Source organism: Balearica regulorum, chromosome 1, assembly GCF_011004875.1.
Source record: "Balearica regulorum gibbericeps isolate bBalReg1 chromosome 1, bBalReg1.pri, whole genome shotgun sequence".
Classification (NCBI taxonomy): domain Eukaryota; kingdom Metazoa; phylum Chordata; class Aves; order Gruiformes; family Gruidae; genus Balearica; species Balearica regulorum.
In genome coordinates, this window is record NC_046184.1 from 181,205,507 (window position 1) to 181,227,309 (window position 21,803).

Here is a 21,803-nt window from a genome sequence, read left to right on the forward strand (position 1 = left end):
ATAAACTGTACTCTGACATCCATGTACCATAATATAACTAATGGCTTGGCCTCAAAATTTCCTCAAGCATCACTTTGGTTTGAAACTATTGACTGAGTGTTTTCATTCCAGACATAAGTATTTTAAAGAATTGTATGACATCAGATGGAGAAAGGACAGTTAAAAAAATCAAACGAAGCAAACAAACAAAAAAAACCCAACCCAAAAACCTGCCCCACCACAAAACAAAAAAAACCCTAACACTCAGGAATCTGAATACATAACCTGATTAATTTTTTGTAAGGTATGTTCCAAACTGTATTAATAGCTCTTATAGTCCATTAGTCATGGGACCAAACTTCAGTATAATAAAGCATGTTATACCAAATGCAAAGCAAGAGAAAGAAAAATAAAATCTATATTTCAGTCTTTGTGTTTATTTTATATCTACCATGTGTTATACAGAAAATAAATGTACTTAAATGTTATGCAAAATTATAAACTATTTGTTAATTTTCCCTTATTTCTTTTATTGTATAGCTCTTTTGTGTAAGGTTGTTAAGTTGACTAGTCTGGTAGTACAGAGTATAGAGAAAAGCGAACTAAGGGTTACTGATCCCTGGGTAAAAAACTGCCTGGATGGCCGGGCCCAAAGAGTTGTGGTGAATGGAGTTAAATGCAGTTGGCGGCTGGTCACAAGTGGGATTCCCCAGGGCTCAGTATTGGGGCCAGTTCTGTTTAAGATCTTTATCACTGATGTGGACGAGGGGACCGAGTGCCCTCTTGGTAAGTTTGCAGATGACACTAAGTTGTGCAGGAGTGTTGATCTGCTGGAGCATGGGAAGGCTCTATAGAGGGATCTGGACAGGCTGGATCAATGGGCCAAGGCCAGCTGTATGGGGTTCAGCAAGGCTCAGTGCCAGGTCCCGCACTTGGGTCACTGCAACACCATGCAACACTATGGGCATGGGGAAGAGTGGCTGGAAAGATGCTGGGCTGAAAAGGGCCTGGGGGTGTTGGTCAACAGCTGTCTGAATATGAGCCAGCAGTGTGCCCAGGTGGCTAAGAAGGCCAACAGCATCCTGGCCTGTATCAGACATAGTGTGGCCAGCAGGACTAGGGAAGTGATTGTCCCCCTGTACTCGGCACTGGTGGGGCTGCACCTCAAGTGCTGTGTTCAGTTTTGGGCCCCTCACTACAAGAAAGACCAAAGAAAGGCAACAAAGCTGGTGAAGGTTCTAGAGTACAAGTCTTACGAGGAGCAGCTGAGGGAACTGGGGTTGTTTAGCCTGGAGAAAAGGAGGCTGAGGCAAGACCTTGTCCCTGTCTACAGCTACCTGAAGGAGGTTGCAGCCAGGTGGATGTTGGTCTCTTCTTGTTGGTAACAAGTGGAAGAAGAGGAAATGGCCTTGAGTTGTGCCAGGGGAGGTTTAGATTGGATATGAGGAAAAAATTCTTCCCTGAAAGGGCTCTCAGTCATTGGAACAGGCTGCCCAGGGAAGTGGTTGAGTCACCATCCCTGGAGGTATTTAAAAGACATGTAGATGTGGTGCTTAGGAACATAGTGTAGTGGTTGGACTTGGCAGTGCTAGGCTAATGGTTGGACTTGATGATCTTAAAGGTCTCTTCCAACCAAAATGATTCCATGATTCTAAGAGTTTTCTGAGATTATAGTTTTGTTGTTTCGAGGACCAGCATCTTGGGAGAGCAGGAAATCAAATGCTACAAGGAAGGAAGAGGGTTCTCCTTAGAGCATATTTTTTAGGAAATTCTAAAAATTAAAACAAAATCACTTTCTAAACACAAATATAAATGTAAAATTAGTAGAAATTAAAGAATGGGTAAAAATGCAAGCAAAAGGAACAGAAGTGCTAACTAAATGCAATTTATACTACAATTGCACAAAATCAGATTTTAAAATAACCTATTTTGGGCCTTCTGTAAATAATAAAGTAGTTGCTGGTGTAATAGAGAAAATGACAAAAAGGGTTATGAAAAGCTAATTTAAATTTGAGTCAATGTTAGGGAGCATCTGCTGTGAGGTTTACATATGTTTATATGTGTATTTCTGTAGCATTTTTGAATATATAAACTCATATTATTTCGTGAGGAGATTACCACTATGTGACTTTAAGTTATATTTGAAGGACATTTTTCTTTAATTTGTGGACAGGAAAGCTCAAATTATGAGACAAGAAATTATTTTAAAAGAAAATAATAAAATTATTTGCATATCTCTGTTCCCAAAATCTTGTGCCTCTTTTTGTTACGTTTTCCTCTTCTGCTTTTAAATATCCAGGTTTAAGGTTCTCAGAAGCCAAATTAGATTCAACTCTTGACTTAGCGGTAGAATAATGAAAGCTAAAATGTTGTTTGTAGAACATCATATTCATGATTCAGCGCAAGCTGATTTGACGGTGCTTTGCCAGACCTTCCTCTCTGCAACTTTGAGCTTTTTGTGTCTGAATTATTTGTGTTGTCCTTGAAACCACTTACTTTAGAAAGATACTAGAATTCTTTAAAGCTTTTTGAAAGGTGGAATTTATTTAAAAGAGGGAAACAAATAGAAATAGTATTGGAAGGTAACATTTCCCATAAGAATTTTCCCCCATATTGAGGTCTAGAAGGTTGTCTTGCCTCCTTACTTGTAGTCCAGCACTTTCAGAATTCCTTATATTAGTGTCATGGCATCTCATTATATCCATGAGCTAGTTTAGATCCTGATTTGACTACTCACTGTTGGCAACAACTGCAGAATCATATGATGTGTCTGACTGTATCCAAGATGTGTGTTGACCTACGGAGTTTTGCCCTGTGAGACATAATGAGATTTCTGTCATGTAATTCTTTATTCCTCTGCAGTGATTTTTCATCTCATAGTAAATCCCTGTCATTGTGTTCTTCGTCCTCCCAGGTATAGACACAAGGGGTTAACAAGGTTCAAAAATTTAACATTTTCTAATGTGTTTATTTGAGGAAATAAAAGTAGGGCATTTAATGCTTGTGTTTAATTATAATCTCACAGTAACATTCATAATTCTTTCAGGGGATATTATACATACATGTGTAATACAATGAGTAGAATTTTCCTGAACTACATCAATTATTTAATATTGGCCAGAGGTTGTTAAATATGAAGGGAAAATGGCTTTTGATTAAAGCTACCTATGGATATCACTCTGTATCCTATCCACTCCAGTATTGTTCACTCAGCTTCTTCCTGAGAAACAATTTCAACTTTTTATAACAATAACTGATGTCTTGTCTAATATAGCAAATCATTTAAGGGACATCTCTTGAAAGCTGACATGAAACTGATTATTTGCAGTTGCAAAAGGGTACTGAAATGAAAATATGAGTGAAATGACATTTCACTTAAAACTGTGCTGACTCTCAGTATAGAGAAAGAGGAATGTGAAATGAATGGAGTAAAATTTGGCCTAGTTCAATATACAGAAGACCAAATCTGTTGTGATTAATTGCAAGAGAGCAATTTGTGAATGTTAAAACCCTGGTCTAAGTTTGAAATAAATAGTTTTAATAATACCATTAATATCTTCTATTGTTGTTGTTTATTGTTACTATTATTTATGCTTTGATATTGCTATGGTAACCTAGAGGGTTCCTTTTCCCTCCTTTGCAGAAGGTGAGGAAACTGGAGTGATGGATAGCCTGTTGGAGGCCTTGCAATCAGGTGCAGCTTTTCGAGACCGAAGGAAAAGGACACCAAGGTCTAAAGGTGAATATTCTGTTTTAGTTTTATTTTCCAGAGAAAGTTAAAAGCATTATGGGTCCGGTACTCTAGAACTTAAACACTATTGGGTTTAATTCTTTCTTGCAATGACAGCTTTCAGAGATGTTCAGGCTGTTTTACTGATGTCAGAAGCACTTTGGAGATTAATCTACTGAATTTAGCATAGCCTGATTATTATGACAAGACTCTTCGATACAGCCACATATCCTTTAACTTTTTAGAGTTTATAGTTGAATGGGGGAAGTAAAAGTCATCTTGCCCCATAAGTCAGTCAAATTATTTCACTGGTATATAAGTGTCACTTTACTCCTAGAAATATCTAACTTCTAAATAATTCTTCTTAGTAATGTCACAACACTCCAATAACTTTCAAAGATTGGTTTATTGCCATTGTCTCTTTGTTTTTGCAGACATACCACAAAATCTCAGTCCAACCACACAGCGGCCTGTGCTGAAAGCTTGTAACCATGGTAATGAACCATATTCATGAATTGCATGCTCTTCTTAACTTAGCTTGAATAGTTGATCTGTGCTTTCAAAAGACTGCTGTGATTTTTTCAGTTTTCTACATTATGGAATACTAAAACCGTATGGGAACCTGCTATTTAAGAATCACCAGAATATTACATCTTGAAACTACTTATTGATTACTTTGAAAAGCTTTTCTTTCTTTTGTGGTTTTTCTATTTATTTAAAGTTTGGTTATGTTTTTAAATGTAGTCCTTTTATAATCCTTAAGAACAATTATGCAAGGATTTTTTAGTGGATTCTGGAACTATAATAGAAAGCAGAGATTGCAGAACATTTTAAATGTTACTAAGTGTTTATGATACCAGAGAACAAATCAGAGAACATTTTGTGCTCATTCTGTTTTTCTTTGTCTTGTTTTTTTTTTGATACTATAGCTGGAAAGGTTTAAGCTATCACTTACCAATATAAATCAAAAGTAGTGATGTATCAGCAAAGTAATAGTAAATTAATCAGTTCATGGCAAAATAGTTCACCAAATTTTGAGTATGAGTCTTATGTTTATTCATTAACATGAACTATCCTGAACTATCTCACTGTGATTGGTAGGACTTGCTCAATATGTGAAAAGTTACAGTGAGGGTGTGGGTACTTAATTGCTCTGTTTGTGTTAGACAATCCACAGAATATTATTATATTAGCTGTATTTTAATTAAGCTTGAGAAGTTCAGAGTTACTGGTTTCAGTGGCTCATAACTAGTCGTCTCAGGTAAAAGTTTATATATGTAATACCCCCATGAAAGAAATATTTTTATTGAAACTTAAAAGAAGAAAAAAAATCTCCTTTCTTAGTTTTTTAAGCAGAATGCATTATCCTTTGATATTTAAATGAACTGTGGAGTTTATAAAGCAGATGCCGTCAAATTGATGATATTAATTATACCTTGTGTTTATTTCTGAAGTGTCTACAGCAAAAAAAAAGTATATAGAATTTGGCATTATTAAACACAAAATTAAAGAAAGTAGATCTGGAAGGACAGTTTAAAGATAATTAATTCACTTATAGGAATTGACTCAAAGAAGACTCAAGTATATTTGACAGATGCTTGTCTAGCACAAAACATATTGATATTTGAATAATGACTACAGAGCACATCTGAATTTATCCTATGTGTTTCTGCTTGTAAGAGCAATTATGTTGAATGTTGTTTCTTTTCAACCCATTCTGTCTAGCTAGCTAGTTGTCTGTGGACAGACAGTTGAGTTTCCAGTTTTCAAACTAACTGCATTTGGACAAACATTAGGGCCATGTTTTGTATTTCAGGTTAAAAACAAAACACCAAAACCAATTAAAAAAAAAACAACAAGATTTTAATTCTGCAAAATTTTAGTCTAACCCAGGGACAGATTTGTACATCAGATGGATATAATTTGGTACTGACGTTTGAAGTTCAGACATTTGATTTGGAGAGAAGAGTAAAAATAAACTCTTGGATTTTTTATTTTTATCAAAGTGTTTTTCCATGGAGCATTTTGAGACAATCTGACTCTAAGACATTTTAAAATTAATTCAGCTTTTCTTTCACCTGTCTTGTTAGCTCAGGAACAGGGTAATACATCTCTGAGCTTTCTTTTAAGGAATTTATTAGTATGTTTTTCATTTGTTGACACTTGTCACTATATCTACATGTTACATCTTCCTATCTTGAGCCAACAGAGCGCTAAACTTGGTGTAGATTATGGTGAGTTCACTTATCAAAGCCTTTTTGGCTTTTTGATAGAAATATATGGTCATTGATTGAGGAAAATTGGTTTTGGGTTTTGGGTTTGGTTTTTTTTGCTATTCAGAGTCTGTGTAGGTACGTTGAGAATTTGCTTTCAATAATTTATTTTGTTATTGGGAAATCAGAAATTACTTACGTTCCATACTATCTAAAAGGAATGCTAGACATTGAGTATCAAAGTTTATTTTTAAATAATAATAACCTCACTGAAGTTAATGATGTGGCCAGTCAAAGCAAGTATTATAAAGTTTCTTTAATTTTCTGTTTCTGAGATCAACAATGTATGATGTCAGGGTTTTTCAGTATTATCCTCTGTATCATTTTTTTCTTGCACTTGAATATAGATACATATGCAATAACATTCTTTCGATGTATATGTGTATATTAAGTGATGAATACTGTATATAATGGTTTATTACTTAAACACAGTATAAACAAGAAGTCTGTGATTTCAGCCCACTTCAGAAAGATTAGGATATGTCATTAGACAAAAGTATTGGCTTGGTCTTTGATTTGCTATTTTTCCCAACCTAAAATTTCAAATGGATGCTAAATTTTGTATATCATGGCAAAAAAGCCACTGGCTTACTCTAAGCTTAAAATATGCAGAGATTGATAAAAGTTATCAAGCTGCAATTCAAGCACTTTCCTTGTTTGCTTCTGTCCTGGTTTTGGCTGTATGGGTTAACTGGTAACTGCTTATCCTGCTGAGACTAACAGATTCACTTACAGTAGATATACTTGATTAATACATGCTGCAGATTCATACCTAAGATGAACTTCCTTGACTCATCATGCAGTCAAAAAGAATTACAAGCCATGACATGAAATGTCCGCCCTCTGAATCATTCAGAGCGTAGCAATCTCTGTTGGGCAGATGCCATCAAGTTCTAGCTAGTCTCTTCCATTTCAAAACAAAACAAACCAAGAAAATGAATAAAAACTGGTTTAGTCTTTATGATTAAAGATATTTCTCTAAAAAATTGGAATACAAATCAGACCCAAGCATAGATGGGAACTAGAGAGTAGTTCCATGTCTCACAGGGGATCGCCAGGGAGAGAAATACAGCCAGAACGCACACTTCTTCCATAGCCATAATATAAATGGAAGCAGGAAGGAAATCTCTCTAGACATTGCCAGTGTCATCTTCAGTATGATACTGCTCAAGGTACTCACCTAGCACTTGCTCGTGAGGCTGAGCCAAGCCCTATAAAACAAAGTAATACAGAGGAGCATGCCAACGGTACTTAGCTCCAGAACTGAGAACTGATATTGTTTCCTCTTAACTAAATGGACTGCTTAAGAAAACAATGAAGAAATAGTAAATTTAGTGGAATCCTAACCATTAGTTGGCCATTTTTCCCTTCATGATCTGTTGAGCGTCCCAGAAAGCTCTGATAGTGTTCAGCTGGTATTTCTGATTAAAAAGGAGTACTGGTTCTCATGCTAGATCTCAGCATAGCCTCTTGGGTGTGTTATTTTATTTTCAGTCCTACTGCACTCTTCTTTTATTGAACAGATTGCCTCTTTCTAACATGGTATGTGGGTTTTGTCAAGTTTAAATCTACTCTATTTCTGTGAACAGAATTATCAATTGTATTTTTTCTGCTTGTGACAAGGCCCATCAAGTCAGATAATTTCTTGCTGAGGAAAAGCCCTGCTGCATACGTAATAGAAATAATATACATTTGGAATTGCTAGATCTTGGAAATGTTCTAACACCTTAAGAATACAAATAATTTTCACTAGATTTTTGTTGACGTAGATATGATTGATATACTTGTTTCTTTCATTTCCATTCATGGTGGTTTGTATTTTTAAATTAAACAACTGAATTACATGTATGTTCAAAACTACCTGTTGATGTTACAGTTTGCTTTAACTGCAAAGAGCCATAAACTGCAGTCAATATTGTGGTATATTCTTTTGCTGTAATTCCCATTCAGAGCACTGTATGACACAAGTAGAGTATTAGTATAGTTTTAGTGATGTACTTCGCTAAGGTTTTGATTCAGTAGCATCTGGCAGGGGAGCTTTTTTATTTTATTTAGGGAGCAGAAGAAAGCACTTAATTTTCAATGATCAGGATTTTGCACATTAGAAGATCATTTCAAGCAGCTAATAGCTATGGCTGATCTGAATTTATCAGTTATTTACAACAACAGTCAAGGCATATATGCAGCTTGCACATTTATTTCAAGGTAGTTAAGTTCAAATACACATGGCAGCATATCCAAGGCAGCGCAGAGCCCACAGCAGCACAGAAAGCTGCATTATTTACTAAGTTTTCGGTCAGGCTTTGCAGCCTGCATCAAGTTCTCTGCTGCTATGGCTATGCATTGATTTACAGTAACATTAGCCAAGGTAGTGTTATCTGAAATGCATGAATATGAATTTGAGATGCAGCTTTGATTGCATGCATATGTACCTCAAATGCAGCAGAAAGTGTTTTTCTTTACAAGTAGATGGTATTCAAAATGCTGAGTAAAGAAAAGCTGTAATAAAATGGAAGCAAAAAAATACAGATTGAGTTCTGTGACTGCAAAAGTTGAAAGAAATCTTTCTGTTGCAATTAGTAATTGGGTTGTGGACTATACTTCCAAAGGTAACGATGAGGTCTTGTTTCTATATTCAAATCAAACTTCCATGGTAAGAGATAATCGTAATTACTATGGCTGTTTGTTCAGTAAATCTATAAACAATAGAATAATTTTCATGCCACATTTAGTCTGAAGCATTTTGAACACCTCCGTTAAATACAATCCTTGTCAAGCAACATCATTCTGGTCCCAATTAAGCAGAAGAAACCCCTTTTTTCACGTTCGTTGGGTTTTTTCATCTCTTATTCGTAATAGAACTGTCATCTGAGGTTCATATTAGTGTCTCTGCTACCTTATTTTTGACAATCATAGCTGACAATGAGCTCAGGCTCATCTTAATTCTTGAAACTGACAGTGCAACCACTTAGAGGTCGCTATTTTATTTCATCATTGCTGTATATGACAGCAAACTATGATTGACAGGTCAACCTAATTTTTCCTTATTTTTTTCTTAAGTCTGGGTGTGTTGCTGTCTTTTCCACAGCTGTATGTAGTGAACATTAGAAAGTACCTAACATTGGAGAAACAATGAAACCTGTGAAGATAAATTTTTACCCAGCACATGTTAGTAGTAAAGATGCATTCTTGAGCACTCCCAGTTCTTCATGGTAGATACTGTGAAGGCACTGTGCATGTTAGCCTGTTCTTCTTTCTGTACGTGATATAAACCCATAAGTGTTTGTACCTCCGGTGGAGAAAATTTTTGTAAGGCTTTGTGAAGTTTTACTCAATAGACAGATTTCCTCAGCAGAAGACTTGGAGTATCTGTAGGCACTGTTATGAAATGAAATAATTTAATAGGATTTCTATTAAAAAAACCAAAACGTAGTTCTCGGTTGTTCCCATTTTAAGACCAAAGCTTGACTTCGATATTGACTTCATAGGTCAAGTAAAATTGCTGCTTATTCTAACAGAAATAATTCCCCTGAAACCATCTGCACTGTTTATAATAAAGATTTTTTTTTCCTAGAGCAGACAGCAGAGTTCAAAGAAACTGTGACCATAAGAGTCAATTTTGCATGTGTGGGGAAAAAAATATCCAGACAAGGAAAGTGAATTTACTCATTTTTATTTGTTTGTTTAGAACTATTTCTGCATTGCCATGGTTGCCTGCACATACAGTCTCTCACTGAGATGGCTCTGAAGAATTTACATTCCGAAATACCTAAGAATAAGATTAATTTGGAGTTTTTAGGATCTTTTTCTAGTGATCTCCCTCTCTTGTAATTTAAAGTTGGAGTGGAGAAAGTATTCGGGTCAGAAGGGATGACAGCCAGCAAGAAGAGTTTTGGATGAAAAATGACAAAGTTTAATTTATTTCTTTTTTTCAGAGCCTTTCCAGCAAAGTTAATAAAATCAACGTTTATAATAAAGACTGACATAGAGAGGTATAAAACACTTGTTTATTTGTTTATTTATTTTTAAACACCAAATGCTGCAAAAAGCTCTGTTAATAATGGAAAAAGGTGCTTCAAATTTGTACTAAATACATATTAGTACTGTGAAAATATTGGTATAGAAAGAAAAAAAAATCTTGTTAACTTGCCCTTAGTATAAGACAAACACACACTGCCAACTTAAGCACTACCTGTATTTAGAAAAGGCGATGAGGATTTTTAATCCTACAAAAAAATGTCTGTGTCTATTTTATTATTCCTCTTATAAAGTCTTGTGAGATTTCCTTTATCAACTCTTATGACTAAGGTGACACACATATCCTACCATTCCGTGTCTTATGATAAGGAATTATATATGAACATAATATAGACAAGAAAAAGAACCAAAGCTTTTTAAGAGTAAAAATTTTAGGTGCTATCTTGAGACAAGGTGGACCTTATAATGGAGCTTATTCTCCAGAGGATTCATGACTTCATTCCTAAAGTGAGACCCTTTGAAGGTGTGAAATTAGGCACTCGGAAGAGCTGATTGCTTTTGTAAATATCTTGCCAGTGTTCATTGGTACTAGTTGAATAAGACCGCTTCTCTCAAGGGAGGCAAGGACATTTTCTGCAAGATAAGAACTGTGGCAAAGAGGTGACATTTGAAAGCAGTGACACTCTATACTCCATAATTGCACATACAGTAAATGTCAGCTTCATAATCGTCTAGCTAGGTAACCAGATTTCCAAAAGCTACGGCAGGCAAGTTATATATTCAAAGCAGTCTTCTGAATATGCATCAGTGGACAATCTCAAATCTGCGAAGGGAGCTGTAAATTACCAACAATTTACCCACATTTGTCTTTCCATTGTTTAGTCACGCAGAACTTCCAATTTGAAGACAATTACTGAGTTGATCTGTATAGCAAAGAGGTTCTGTCACTTCCCAGAGTATTTTTTAAGTTTCTTCCATATTTGTTAAACAAGAGTTTAGGTATAAATATACCAGACTCTTTCACTTCTGTTTTCTGAATGTTAAGAACAAGTAGTATCTGAAATCCTGCTTCTTTCTTCAAAGGCTTTAAGAACTCTGATCCAAATAGAATAAATGATGTATCTGTCAACTGAACAACAACCATAATGCTCTTTATATTGTTAGAGGGGTTATCTTTTTTTTTTTTTTTTTTTTTTAAAAAAAAGGTGAAATATTGGGTAGGGAAATTTCATCAGCTGGACATTAGAACTTAGTTTTCTCTGGTTAAAAGACTCCACTAGGGACAAAAATCTGAGACAGAAGCAAACAGTGTGTCAGCCCTGACCTGAGTCTGTTTTGTGACTCAAGCAATGTCTGGTTAATGCAACAGTGTTTAGTCAGTAATTCAAAAGATGTAGAGAAAGCACAAAACATTACTCATGAAATTATTTAAGTGCACTTCTTAATTCATCTTTCTTTGCCATGTAAATGAATGCGTTCCTTTACAGTTCTGGGGTTTTTTTCCTCCTTTGGAGAAGTTAGTTTCATTTTTTTCTTAAGTGGTTGTTGCAACAGAGCAAAAATGTACGTTGTAAAGGAAATACTGGAGTTATGTTTCTGCCTGATTTTTTTCATTATAAGCCACTGCTCTGCAAAGGTACAAATAAAGGACATTAAATAGATGCAGGGAAAGCAAGGGTATCCTTCAGCTTCTTCCCTTTGTTGGGGTAAGAACACTTGGAAGCTTTACTTTCAAGTTTTGGAACACTGTAAAGGGAAATTGGCATTTAAGTTGAACCAGAACTGGTGGCTGTGTCTGTAAGTTGCTTGATAAATGCAATATCATCTTTGTTTCATTCCAAAAATAGATGAGTCTTGTGTATTTCCATCATGCATGCCTAAGGCAAAATCTACATCAATCACGCAGCAAAATAATCAGAAGCCTCAAGAGACTTTTTCTTGGTGGCTCAGACTTAGAGATCATGAGTGGTAGAGGAAGGAAATATAGGGGACAAATACAGCTTTCACATGAATGGCAGAAGGAAAGACGATAGCCAGACTTACACTGAATGATCTGGAGTAGTGTGAGGTCGTTGGACTGTAGTTCCTCTTTTCCTGTGTTGATGTAGCTTACAAATCCAAGATGAGAAGCTACAGTTTTAAGTAATTTCAGGAAAGTATATTTGGCTTTTGGAGGATATCGGGCTAATAAAGAATCCATTCGCTTTCAGCATACACTGTAAAATAGTTTGAATCTTGTTCTTGGCATAATAAAGTTTTTCTAAAAAAACCCCCAAACTTTTTAAAGCAAGATCATTTTAACCAAACAGAAAAATTATTTGAAGTCCATGCAATTTCCTAGCAGATTTTACTTCCTCAAGATTTGCAAAAAACAGGATTGCTAATATATACTCTTTTTTTCTTTGAAAGACTATAGCAATGCCTTGTTAGTAGGCATGCTCTTTCTGTTACAATATTTTGTCTTGATATCTTAAAAAGAAGACTTTTTTGTAATGGTGAAATTTTTTATTCTAGTGGGGGAAAGAGTTTTTCTCATGCTTTATTGTCTCATGATATTTATCTAGTTCCATATAACTGAATCAAAGAAAAACTGTTATCTGACCCTTCAAGTTTGAGTGTATTTGCCTTTGGTTTTCAAAAAATCTAAAAACTGAGGTTTAGAAAACTCAAAGTGAATTTATTCTACATTGTATTTAAACTTGCAGTCCTTGATTTTTCTCTTTCCTTCTGGCATAGCAAAATGATAAAATAAGAAATTGAAAAGATAACATCAAGAATACTTGGTGTCATAAACAGGGAAATGGAATGAAATCGCAGCAGATTTTCAGCATGGCAAATAATTATTCCAGAGTTTTTCCTTTTTATCTGTTTTCTTAGGCTTTAAGTCTGTTTCTTTGTATTTGAAAAGAGATGAGTGTATATGGTAGGTTACAGTACAGTGCACACACAGATAATTGAATTAGCTTTGGACAGACTACTTTGTCTACTTGAAGCAGGACAGCTTTTAGGCCAGGAACAAATTTAAGTATCACAATCCAGTTTTGGGGTTTCAAAACAAATTTGGGTATCTCTGTACAGCACCTAATCGAGCTGTGCAGAGGCAGTGTCAGGAGCACTGTCCAAAAAATTTGAAAGCCTTAAACCACAGGAAAGTAGAATGCACTGCCATAGTGAACAATCTTTCATAGGTTTCTTTTCTGAAATCTGAATTGCTAATTTAATAGGGTATATATTTTTATATCCAGAATAAATTTGTCACTTGGGTTCTTCCTTGCCATTTGGGAACCCATACCAGGCAAGAAACACAGCTTTTTTTTCTGGTAGTAGCTTATAATTTTTATAATTCTTATTTTTTAAAAAATAATTTCTTCATAAACAGAAAGAGGGAAAACATTTTAAATAATCTGAAAACAAGATATGCCCCCCATTTTGCTCGATTTACTGACAGTTTATTTTATTTAAAATATGAGATGAATTTCTACTTCACCAAAAAGGTGTAATAGTGGGAAATGGAGAAGATTGTATTAATATTATAGATAGTTATCCCATGGAATGGAATGAAATCATCACTGCTTCGATTTAAACATCTTGGATAAAAGAGCTTAATCAAACCACAGGTAAACTATTTGTTGGCAAATGCCTGCGTAATGCGACACAAGTTGATAGGCTGGTATTTTCATGGTTACAGCCTCCAGGTCATGGTATGCATTTTACTTCAGTCACTGGATTTTTGTGGCAGGAATCTTAATCAGCCTTCCCCATTCAATATGAATATTTGAATCACTAGGGTCAGTAATGTTTGGTATTTATAGCGGAAGTCTGTGAGCAGAGGGGCTAATGAACAGAAGGGCACTTTCCAGGGATATGGAAAACATGGTTTAAATCCTCTCCCTGATGGAATAATGGAATCTGGGTGAACCAGGGTTAAACACAGCTGAGTGAGGGTTTTCATTACCCAGGTTGAATTTGGCACGTAAATTTTACTGTTGTTTCAGTTTGGTAACCAAATTTATTAACAGTAGAAGAAATTAGGATCAGAATTGTGTACCTTAACTGAGAGGCAGCAGTTTGAGACGCTGCTAAACGTGCAACACTACAGATGCACGTGCAACACTACAGATGTGTTTGCCAGAGAAGTAAGTCTTCAAGGTGCAGACTGATGGGCTACATTGATCTTCCAATTGTTTTCTCTAGCCTCTGGAGAAGGGATCAGAATATACTCTATTAATAGAGATAGTATCCAAACTGCTGTGTAATAGAATGAAACATTTTACAAAAATGGTCTCCTACATAAAGGCTTCTGTTGTTTTTATAGCTTTGTAGAAGGTTGGAGTTTTGTTTGGGTTTTACTGTAGTCATAATTACATTTGGTGATTTATTTTTTTTATGTTTCCTTAGTTTCAAATATAGAGATTCCTCCCTGAATACTTCAGTTCCTCGCCAAAATTGCTTTCTCTGTCTCTTGAGAAATTTATCTGAGGACCTATTCTTATTTCAGTGGGTCCATTTTTTTGCTGTCATTACCAGAGAAGGGAGACTTAATATACTTTTTCTTCCTACGTTCTAAAATATAAATATTTTCTTCGATCCATCTTTTCCATGAGAAAGTAAACTTTATTACGTCTAATCTTCTGCTCCACCATCATTCACTCAAGAACTGGGTGAGTCAATCTGATGATTCCAAACCTGCTGATAACCCATATGAACACAATGCCAAATTAAGCCGATGGAGGAGCTTGGGGAGAATTTTGGTCTGTGTTTAAAAAATGAAATGAGATTAAATGAGAACTACATCAAAAGAAATGCTAGAAGCTGGTAGAGTACCCTGTCCTTTCCACTGGTCCTAAACCATTCCAGGAGGACCGGGGGGTGGTTTGGTTTTTTTCCTGGTTCACATTGTTTGATTCTTAAGCCGAGATCCACCGGGTCTGCTTTATAGATGTACCAAACATCTACAAGTGCAATGAAAACAGTAGGATCAAAGCACTATACACTATACACGTGAGTGTTTTGTAATGTTAATTGCTCTGAGATATCAGGTATTAAGCATTTTTAACTAATCTCCCAGAATTAATGTATGTCTTTAATCTCTTGAAGAGATAAAATACCTCATAAATATAGATACACAGTTTAGGGAGTTTAGGCTCCTTATACTAGCTAGAGAGAGGGACAATACCTGTCCTGCACAGGAAATAGCTTATATAAATTGTTAATAGTCAATGAGTTCAGGCCTCTAATTTAAAGTGCTTGAAGCCGAGAGACATGAAGAGGTTTCTCCATGTTTTAATTCTCTATCTATAATAAAGTTAATAAAATACGGCACAGCGCACTCAATACTGAAGATAAAACAAAAGCTTGAATAGCTGCTCTTTAAGTTAGTATATTCTGTCCTAGGCAATTAATGATAGAAGTTCTTGGGGGGCGGGAACCTAATTCTCTTGCAGTGCATATATATAACTATTTGCATTACATTTCACTAGCTAACTTTCTTGTGCTTCCAAATTCTAGTACTTTGATATTCAGCTCTTTCCTTTTACTATAGAGTGTGTTTGTGTAATTTATATTATACTGCTAGCTGCAATGATAATATTTTTAAGTGTACTAATGTTTCATTAGACTAGCTGGATTAAAAGTAAATGAATCAGTACCGTGGCTTTAAGTTATGTAGCCTTCCTGGTATGCAAGTTCATAACTTCAGCATAAAAGTGAATCAGGATTGATGCGTGAGTAGTTGCAAACTCCATTCTGGCTATTCAGCATGGCATAAAAAGTACTTTGCTATCAGGTAATCCCTAGTTTTATAATTGTACTGTAGATGGTAGTCTTCCCCTTTCCCTAAGAAATATAAAATCCTTTTAATTCTGTGTGATCCATCATCAGGCAACTACTCAAAAAAGTAACGTTCTTAAATGCTCTCAAATGTCCAGTAGCAAAAATAAATGAAGGGCAGAGTGCATTAAGGGATTTCCAGTTGTGTCTCGCAGGGCAGAGAAAACTGCTGTGAGAGAGCTCTTGGGATAGCTCCTACTCTTGCTGCCTTTAGCAATAGCTTCCTGACTAATCAGTCTCCAGGCTTACCCCAGTGCTTTACGTCTGTTCTTTCTCTGTTGCCAGCCGCTGACTGAAAACAGGACACAGCCAATTACTCTCCGCTGAGTTTACCCAGCCTCTGTTTATCCACCTAACAGCAGTTGCTCTGAGATCATTTTATTGAAAATTTGTTATGTAGTGAGATCTCCTATTATAACCTGTCGGGTTTGTTTCGGTGGGGTCAAAAGTATATGAATCTTATGGTCTAAGATTGAATATTATATTATTTGGAATAGTTGCTTTCTGTGGGATGGAGAACAAGAAATTCCATTTCCATGCTGAAATGGAATTATTTTCTTCCTTTTCCACGTTCCAATGATAGTCAATTAATAATGAAGACAAACATTTTTTTAAAAGTTAAAAAATAAACTGTTAATGACTGTGTCTTTATTTGAGGATACTAGTAGCTATATCCTCATTTCTTAGTTTGGGGTCTGATGTTCCTTCATGGATCTTTTTTCTTCCTTTTTAGTTATTTGTGAAGCTGTATGAGTGATACCTAATGATAGTTTTTTCTTGTTCCCAGCTACATTTTGTCACTTCCTTATTCTAAGCCCATCTTTCTTACTCATCTATCAGTGCTATAGTACATTGCAACATTCAACAGTACCACTTAACTGTAGTATATAAAACATTTTACTCCTACTTCAGTCTGTAACTGCAGATTTAGTCTAATAAAAAGGGCATTTTTGACCTGTACCAATAAACTATAAAATGCACTGTGGCCTAAATGAGAATATTCCTTATTATAGAAATCTTCTACACTGACATTAGTCATAAAGCTTTGGTGAAATTGTGCATGTTGAAGGAACTAAGCAACCAGAAAGCCTGCAAAGGGATCTCCAGCTAATCTTTTCTGGGAAAGCTATAGTAGCACAAAATAAAGTATACTTTTGATTTTGTTTTTCCAATAACTGAAAGTACAAAGGGATGCATTAAAAAATTATGGTTTAGCTTGCTTAAGAGAAAGCTAAATGAGAGGCAGCTCTGCAATAATTTAATGTACTATCCAAACTTTGTAAAATATTTTTAAATTAAGTAGCCATACTGTTTACGTCCTTTTAATGATCCGGGGGAAAGGTGGCATGGTGGGGTTCAAACATCCTACACTCAGCTCTCCCATCCAAAACTGTGTGTCACTCAGAATCTGGATTTGCTCAGAAATTGCTCTAAGATGCACTTTAAGAACTGCTAGGTCTGGTATTGCACCATACAGTGCAACAAGGTTTTCTTCATCTGTGCTTCTACAATGCTAGTACATTGAGTAGTTGCAGGGTATTTTCTCTTATACTCAGTACTTCTCTGCTTTTAAAAAGAAACAGGAATTACTTTGTATTTTTAGTTTGCAAATCTTTATTCCCTTAGCCTGCATTGACATAGTGAAAGTTATTTAAATGTTTGCAGTAAGTAATACATTTCTGCAAGTGATAAGAAAACTTATTTGGTCAAGAACACTTTTTAACAAGAATACTAACTGCATTTTATATGGAAATAAAGTTTGACTAAAATTAATCTTCCAAGGTCTAGTTTTGTCAAAGCTAAACTGAACAAGTTAGAGAGAACAATAGGAAAATATGAGAAATTGGAAAGCTCTTTTTAAGCTGCCAATGTGTGTGTTAGTACAGGGCACACTCCACTGCCTTATGCTCTTGCTTCAGTTGCAGATTTCAGCCTTAATTTTATTTCGGTTATTAATGCAGAACTCTCTTTACATCAAATTGTCCACCTTCAAAAACCACATTGAGTGCACTAAATTTTATAATCTGTTAGTTTTCTTGGAATATGATGAGGATGCTAGTGGAGAAGTCCACTTCAAGGTGCTTTATATTCAGAAAACACTGCAGCATTGCTGCCCTAAACAAGATTTTCAGATTTTGGAGCTAATGGTATTCTTGGTACATTTGCATGAGGCATACTGGCAAGAACTAGAAAAACTAATAAATAAATAAATAAATTGCCCTTGATTTGTTTTGTTCTGTTCAACCACAGTGCTTCTTTGTAGTATCAACTTCTGATACATCTCTTCGGGACAAAAAGTGTTTGGTGGTTCTCACACCACATAATATTAAAAGTATCATAATTGGTATTTCAAGTCCTTTTAACGTATTCTTGTTTGGTGTCAAAGAAATTAAAGTTGAGCTTTTGAACTTACGCCCTTTTCAGTACGTGTTGAAATTCTTCCTCCTTCTTTTAATAAAAGTAACATATACTTTAACAGAAGTTTTACCCGTCGCTTTTGAAGAGTTTCTTATCTTTGAGATATATGAGCCGAGTATAGTGCAGTGTTGGATTTAATATTAGTTCTTATACTCATATGGAAATGGTGTGTGGAAGTGAACAAATTCACCCAAAGAAAGTTGAAATATCTTTGGGTTTACTCAGTAAATCAGTCCAGGCTTATTAAGTCAACCTAAGAATAGAAGTTCTATCAGTTAAACTTTCCACTGGGATTTATGATTGGAGTGCATATAATATCTCATTACTGATCAATGCACGAGAGATGTTCTGTTGTTAATTTGTATTCATGGGAAGTATCTGTACTAGTTTTCATTTTACATTTTTGTAAATAAAATTCCATTAATTATTAAACGAAAATCGAGTGAACCTTGAAGCACACTGGATCGCACTGCAACAATCAAACAGAAGCTGTGATTTTTCTGGGATACTCTTTATTTCAAAGTTCGGTTTCCAATTAATACCACTTCTTTCTTGTTGACGAATTACATTTTCAGCAGTTTAAGGAAACAAGAAATATGATGGTCTGACCAATATTTTTTGTCAAACTAAATTAAAAATTAAAGCAAGTTTAATAAGACTATCTGCCAAAGCAGCAACAAGATAATATATAAATTATCCAAGTGCCATCACTGGCACTTATGATAAAAATTTGCATATTTCTTTACCAAAATCAGAGTTCACCTAAGAGTTTGATTTCTAACGCAATAGAAATAATTATCTTATAAGTAGAACTTGGGGCAGGGGGGCTATTAGCTTGAAGAAAAAGTGTTTATAGTTTTTTGCTTGTTGTTTTTTAGAAATTGATTGGTTTGTGCCCATTCCTTTGCTACTTTTGAATATGAAAGGAAATAGGGAAATAAATTATTTCACAGGAACAGTGGTGCTAGAAATGAAATTGTGTTTTATCTTTCGATAGTCACTTTTTTTAATCTACTCTGGTAATAGCCATTCTCTACATGTTAAAGAAAAAAAAAGAGCGAGAAAAGAAAACACTTATTTTGCAGAAGGAAATCAGTAGAGTATCTTTGGTTTTACTCTTTCCCTGCTTATAGGAAGCTGTCAAAAAATGTGGCAGCTGACATCATAGCCTAACTGACTCTTGGGGACTTCAAGTGTACTAGTTTCTTGTGGGGAGTATTTAATTACTAGCCAGTTCATTGGCCCAGCTGCATTAACATGAGTCAGCTGAAGGACCATTTATAGCCATTACTCAGAGTGGAGTTTGCATTTGATAAATTCAGAAGCATTATCAAAAAAGTAGTAAGTCTAAGAAGTTTTAAAAGGTTTAGAAATTCACAGCAGCTTCCTGACTTAAATGTGTGGCCCAACAGGAAAAAGCAGCGTGAAGTTATCTGTTTTGTTTGGGTTAAAAGTTTTGAAGAGTGCTTCTGAAACACTTTATTTACATGTTTTATTTTCTGGTACAATATTTTCAGTTAATTCAAATTCAGCTCAAATTAACAACTCCATGTGCTTTGGGATAATTAAATTACAGTCTCCTCTTATCTTGGCTCACCATGCAGACTATTGCCCACCCCTATAGCTGCCTTTACTCCATTGCCACAGCAGCTCCGTTATTTAGAAATAAATCTTTTCTTCTCCCCATCAGTTGTTGTGAATGTAAACCACCTGTGAAAAAAATTATCATATTTGGACGGACTTCTTGTGTTTGCTTCTCTGGCTGTATTCCAGATGTTTGTATGGCTGTGTAGGGGAAGGAGTAAGAAAGGTATTTCAGCTGTTCCTCGTTATTAAAATTGACCTGGGTGTACTGTGGGCTTGGAGGGGGGGCGGAAAAGGATAAAGAAACCCAGATTGTTACGAATTAAAATGGGAAATAAAGGGGGAGGGATGTGAAGCGCAGGCAAACGAGTGTATTACCCGAGCCGTGGGCACCATGTTGAGGAGCATCAGCCGTTTGATGCCCCCGCGTCGTCCGGGCAACCCAGGTTGCCATGGCAACCCATGGCCGCGGGGCGAGGACCAGTTGCCGCCGCCCAGGCCCTCCCGGCTCTGCAGATGCCAGCCGGCTCATAGCCACCCTCCAAAATTTGGCTGGCAAAACACTTCCATTCCTGGCTGAAGAGAGGCCCCGCCAAAGGCCGCTGCCGGGTTTCAAAAGCTGTTGCACGTTTAGCAAAACTTTCTAGTCGTGGGCATTTCTTTCCGCTGGTTGGCGAAAAGAAGTGATAACGCACAGCTTAAAAGGGAAGTTTGGAAAACAAACTCACATTGGTACTATTCCAGGGAAACTAGTGATGACTCAATTAGATTTTTATTTTTTTTTTTTATTATTTATGTAGGAATGCACATGATTGCTAGTAGCACAGACACTTTAATTGGCTTCCATGAAAATGGCATAAAAATGAAATTATCCCTCTTATTTGTTAATGTGTAGCAATGAGCTTTGATGGTAGTATCACACTTGCATCATAATGTTTCCTGCACAAGTGGGCATTTATCTGTAATTTCAAATGAGTATTTTACTTATTCAGCTTTAAATGGAGTTTTTAAACCATGTATCTTTACATACCAGAAAGAATCCTTAAAATAGCCAATTACGTTCAACCTTAAAAATTTCATCAAAGGAAGATATCATTTATGTTTCTTTCTGAAAGGTGAAAGTTGGTTCGCAGTTAAAACTGGTTACTGTATTTTCAGGTGTCTGAGATCTGCATTGCCTTTGTGCCACATAAACTGGCTTAAAAGGTAGAATGTTTGTCTTTCTGCTTTTCTTTCCTGTCTGTGCATGTATATCTATTTATAACATCCAATCCTCTCACTCAATTCTTTCCGTCCACGCCAGGAAAATGATTGAAACTGCCTGTACAATGCGATTTTTATTGTTTCAGTTTGAGGAGTTTGTTTGTTTGTGGTTTGGTTGGTTTTGGAGGGGGTTTTTGGTTGGTTTTGGTGGTTTGTTTGTTTGTTGTTTTTTTTTGGGGGGGGGAGATGTGTGTGTGTGGGAGGCATTGCTGTTAAAGTTATAATGGGATACCCAGAAAGATTTAGGAGAAATTCTAGGCTGAAGATAAATGTGGTAGCTCTTCCTTGAGTCAGTCTGTCATTGCACAGCAGACTGACTGCCATCAAGAAGAAGCACTTCTGTCACTGTAGATGTATTTTGGGAAAGGGGGGGGTTATGGAGTAGGTTACTCGGTGAGGAGTTTGTGAACTTATTACCTGAGAGAAATGTCTGGAGCATACATATTCTTCTTTTTCTGGTGGGAAGACAAAGAGAAAGAGAAAAAATAAATTTTACCAAAAAGTACATTTTTCTGCATTGTATTAAAAACTGAAATTTCTTTCTGTTTGGCATGAAATATTTGCTTTTCTGAAAGAAAGGAAGAAAAGCAATAGAAAAAGGAGATGGATGTTACTGCCTTTGCTCAACACCCAGATTACTTCATCATTTAGCCAGGATATGAGAAACACAGATTTGGTTTCTTTCCTTTGCTTGAGAATATTTGTGAATTTACTAGAAATAAACCAGTCACCTACCCACAAAGTTAGCT

At 35.7% G+C, this 21,803-nt stretch overlaps 1 protein-coding gene across 2 annotated transcripts in view; it reads left to right on the plus strand.

The window, feature by feature from the left end:
• The window catches only part of DIAPH3 (diaphanous related formin 3), a 257,984-nt gene that overhangs the window by 188,388 nt on the left and 47,793 nt on the right, over nt 1–21,803 (plus strand). For both annotated transcript variants that reach the window (XM_075741732.1, XM_075741731.1), the window contains 2 exons: nt 3,623–3,718; nt 4,144–4,203. In XM_075741732.1, the coding sequence (XP_075597847.1) occupies nt 3,623–3,718; nt 4,144–4,203 (156 nt within the window). The remainder of the gene's footprint in view (nt 1–3,622; nt 3,719–4,143; nt 4,204–21,803) is intronic.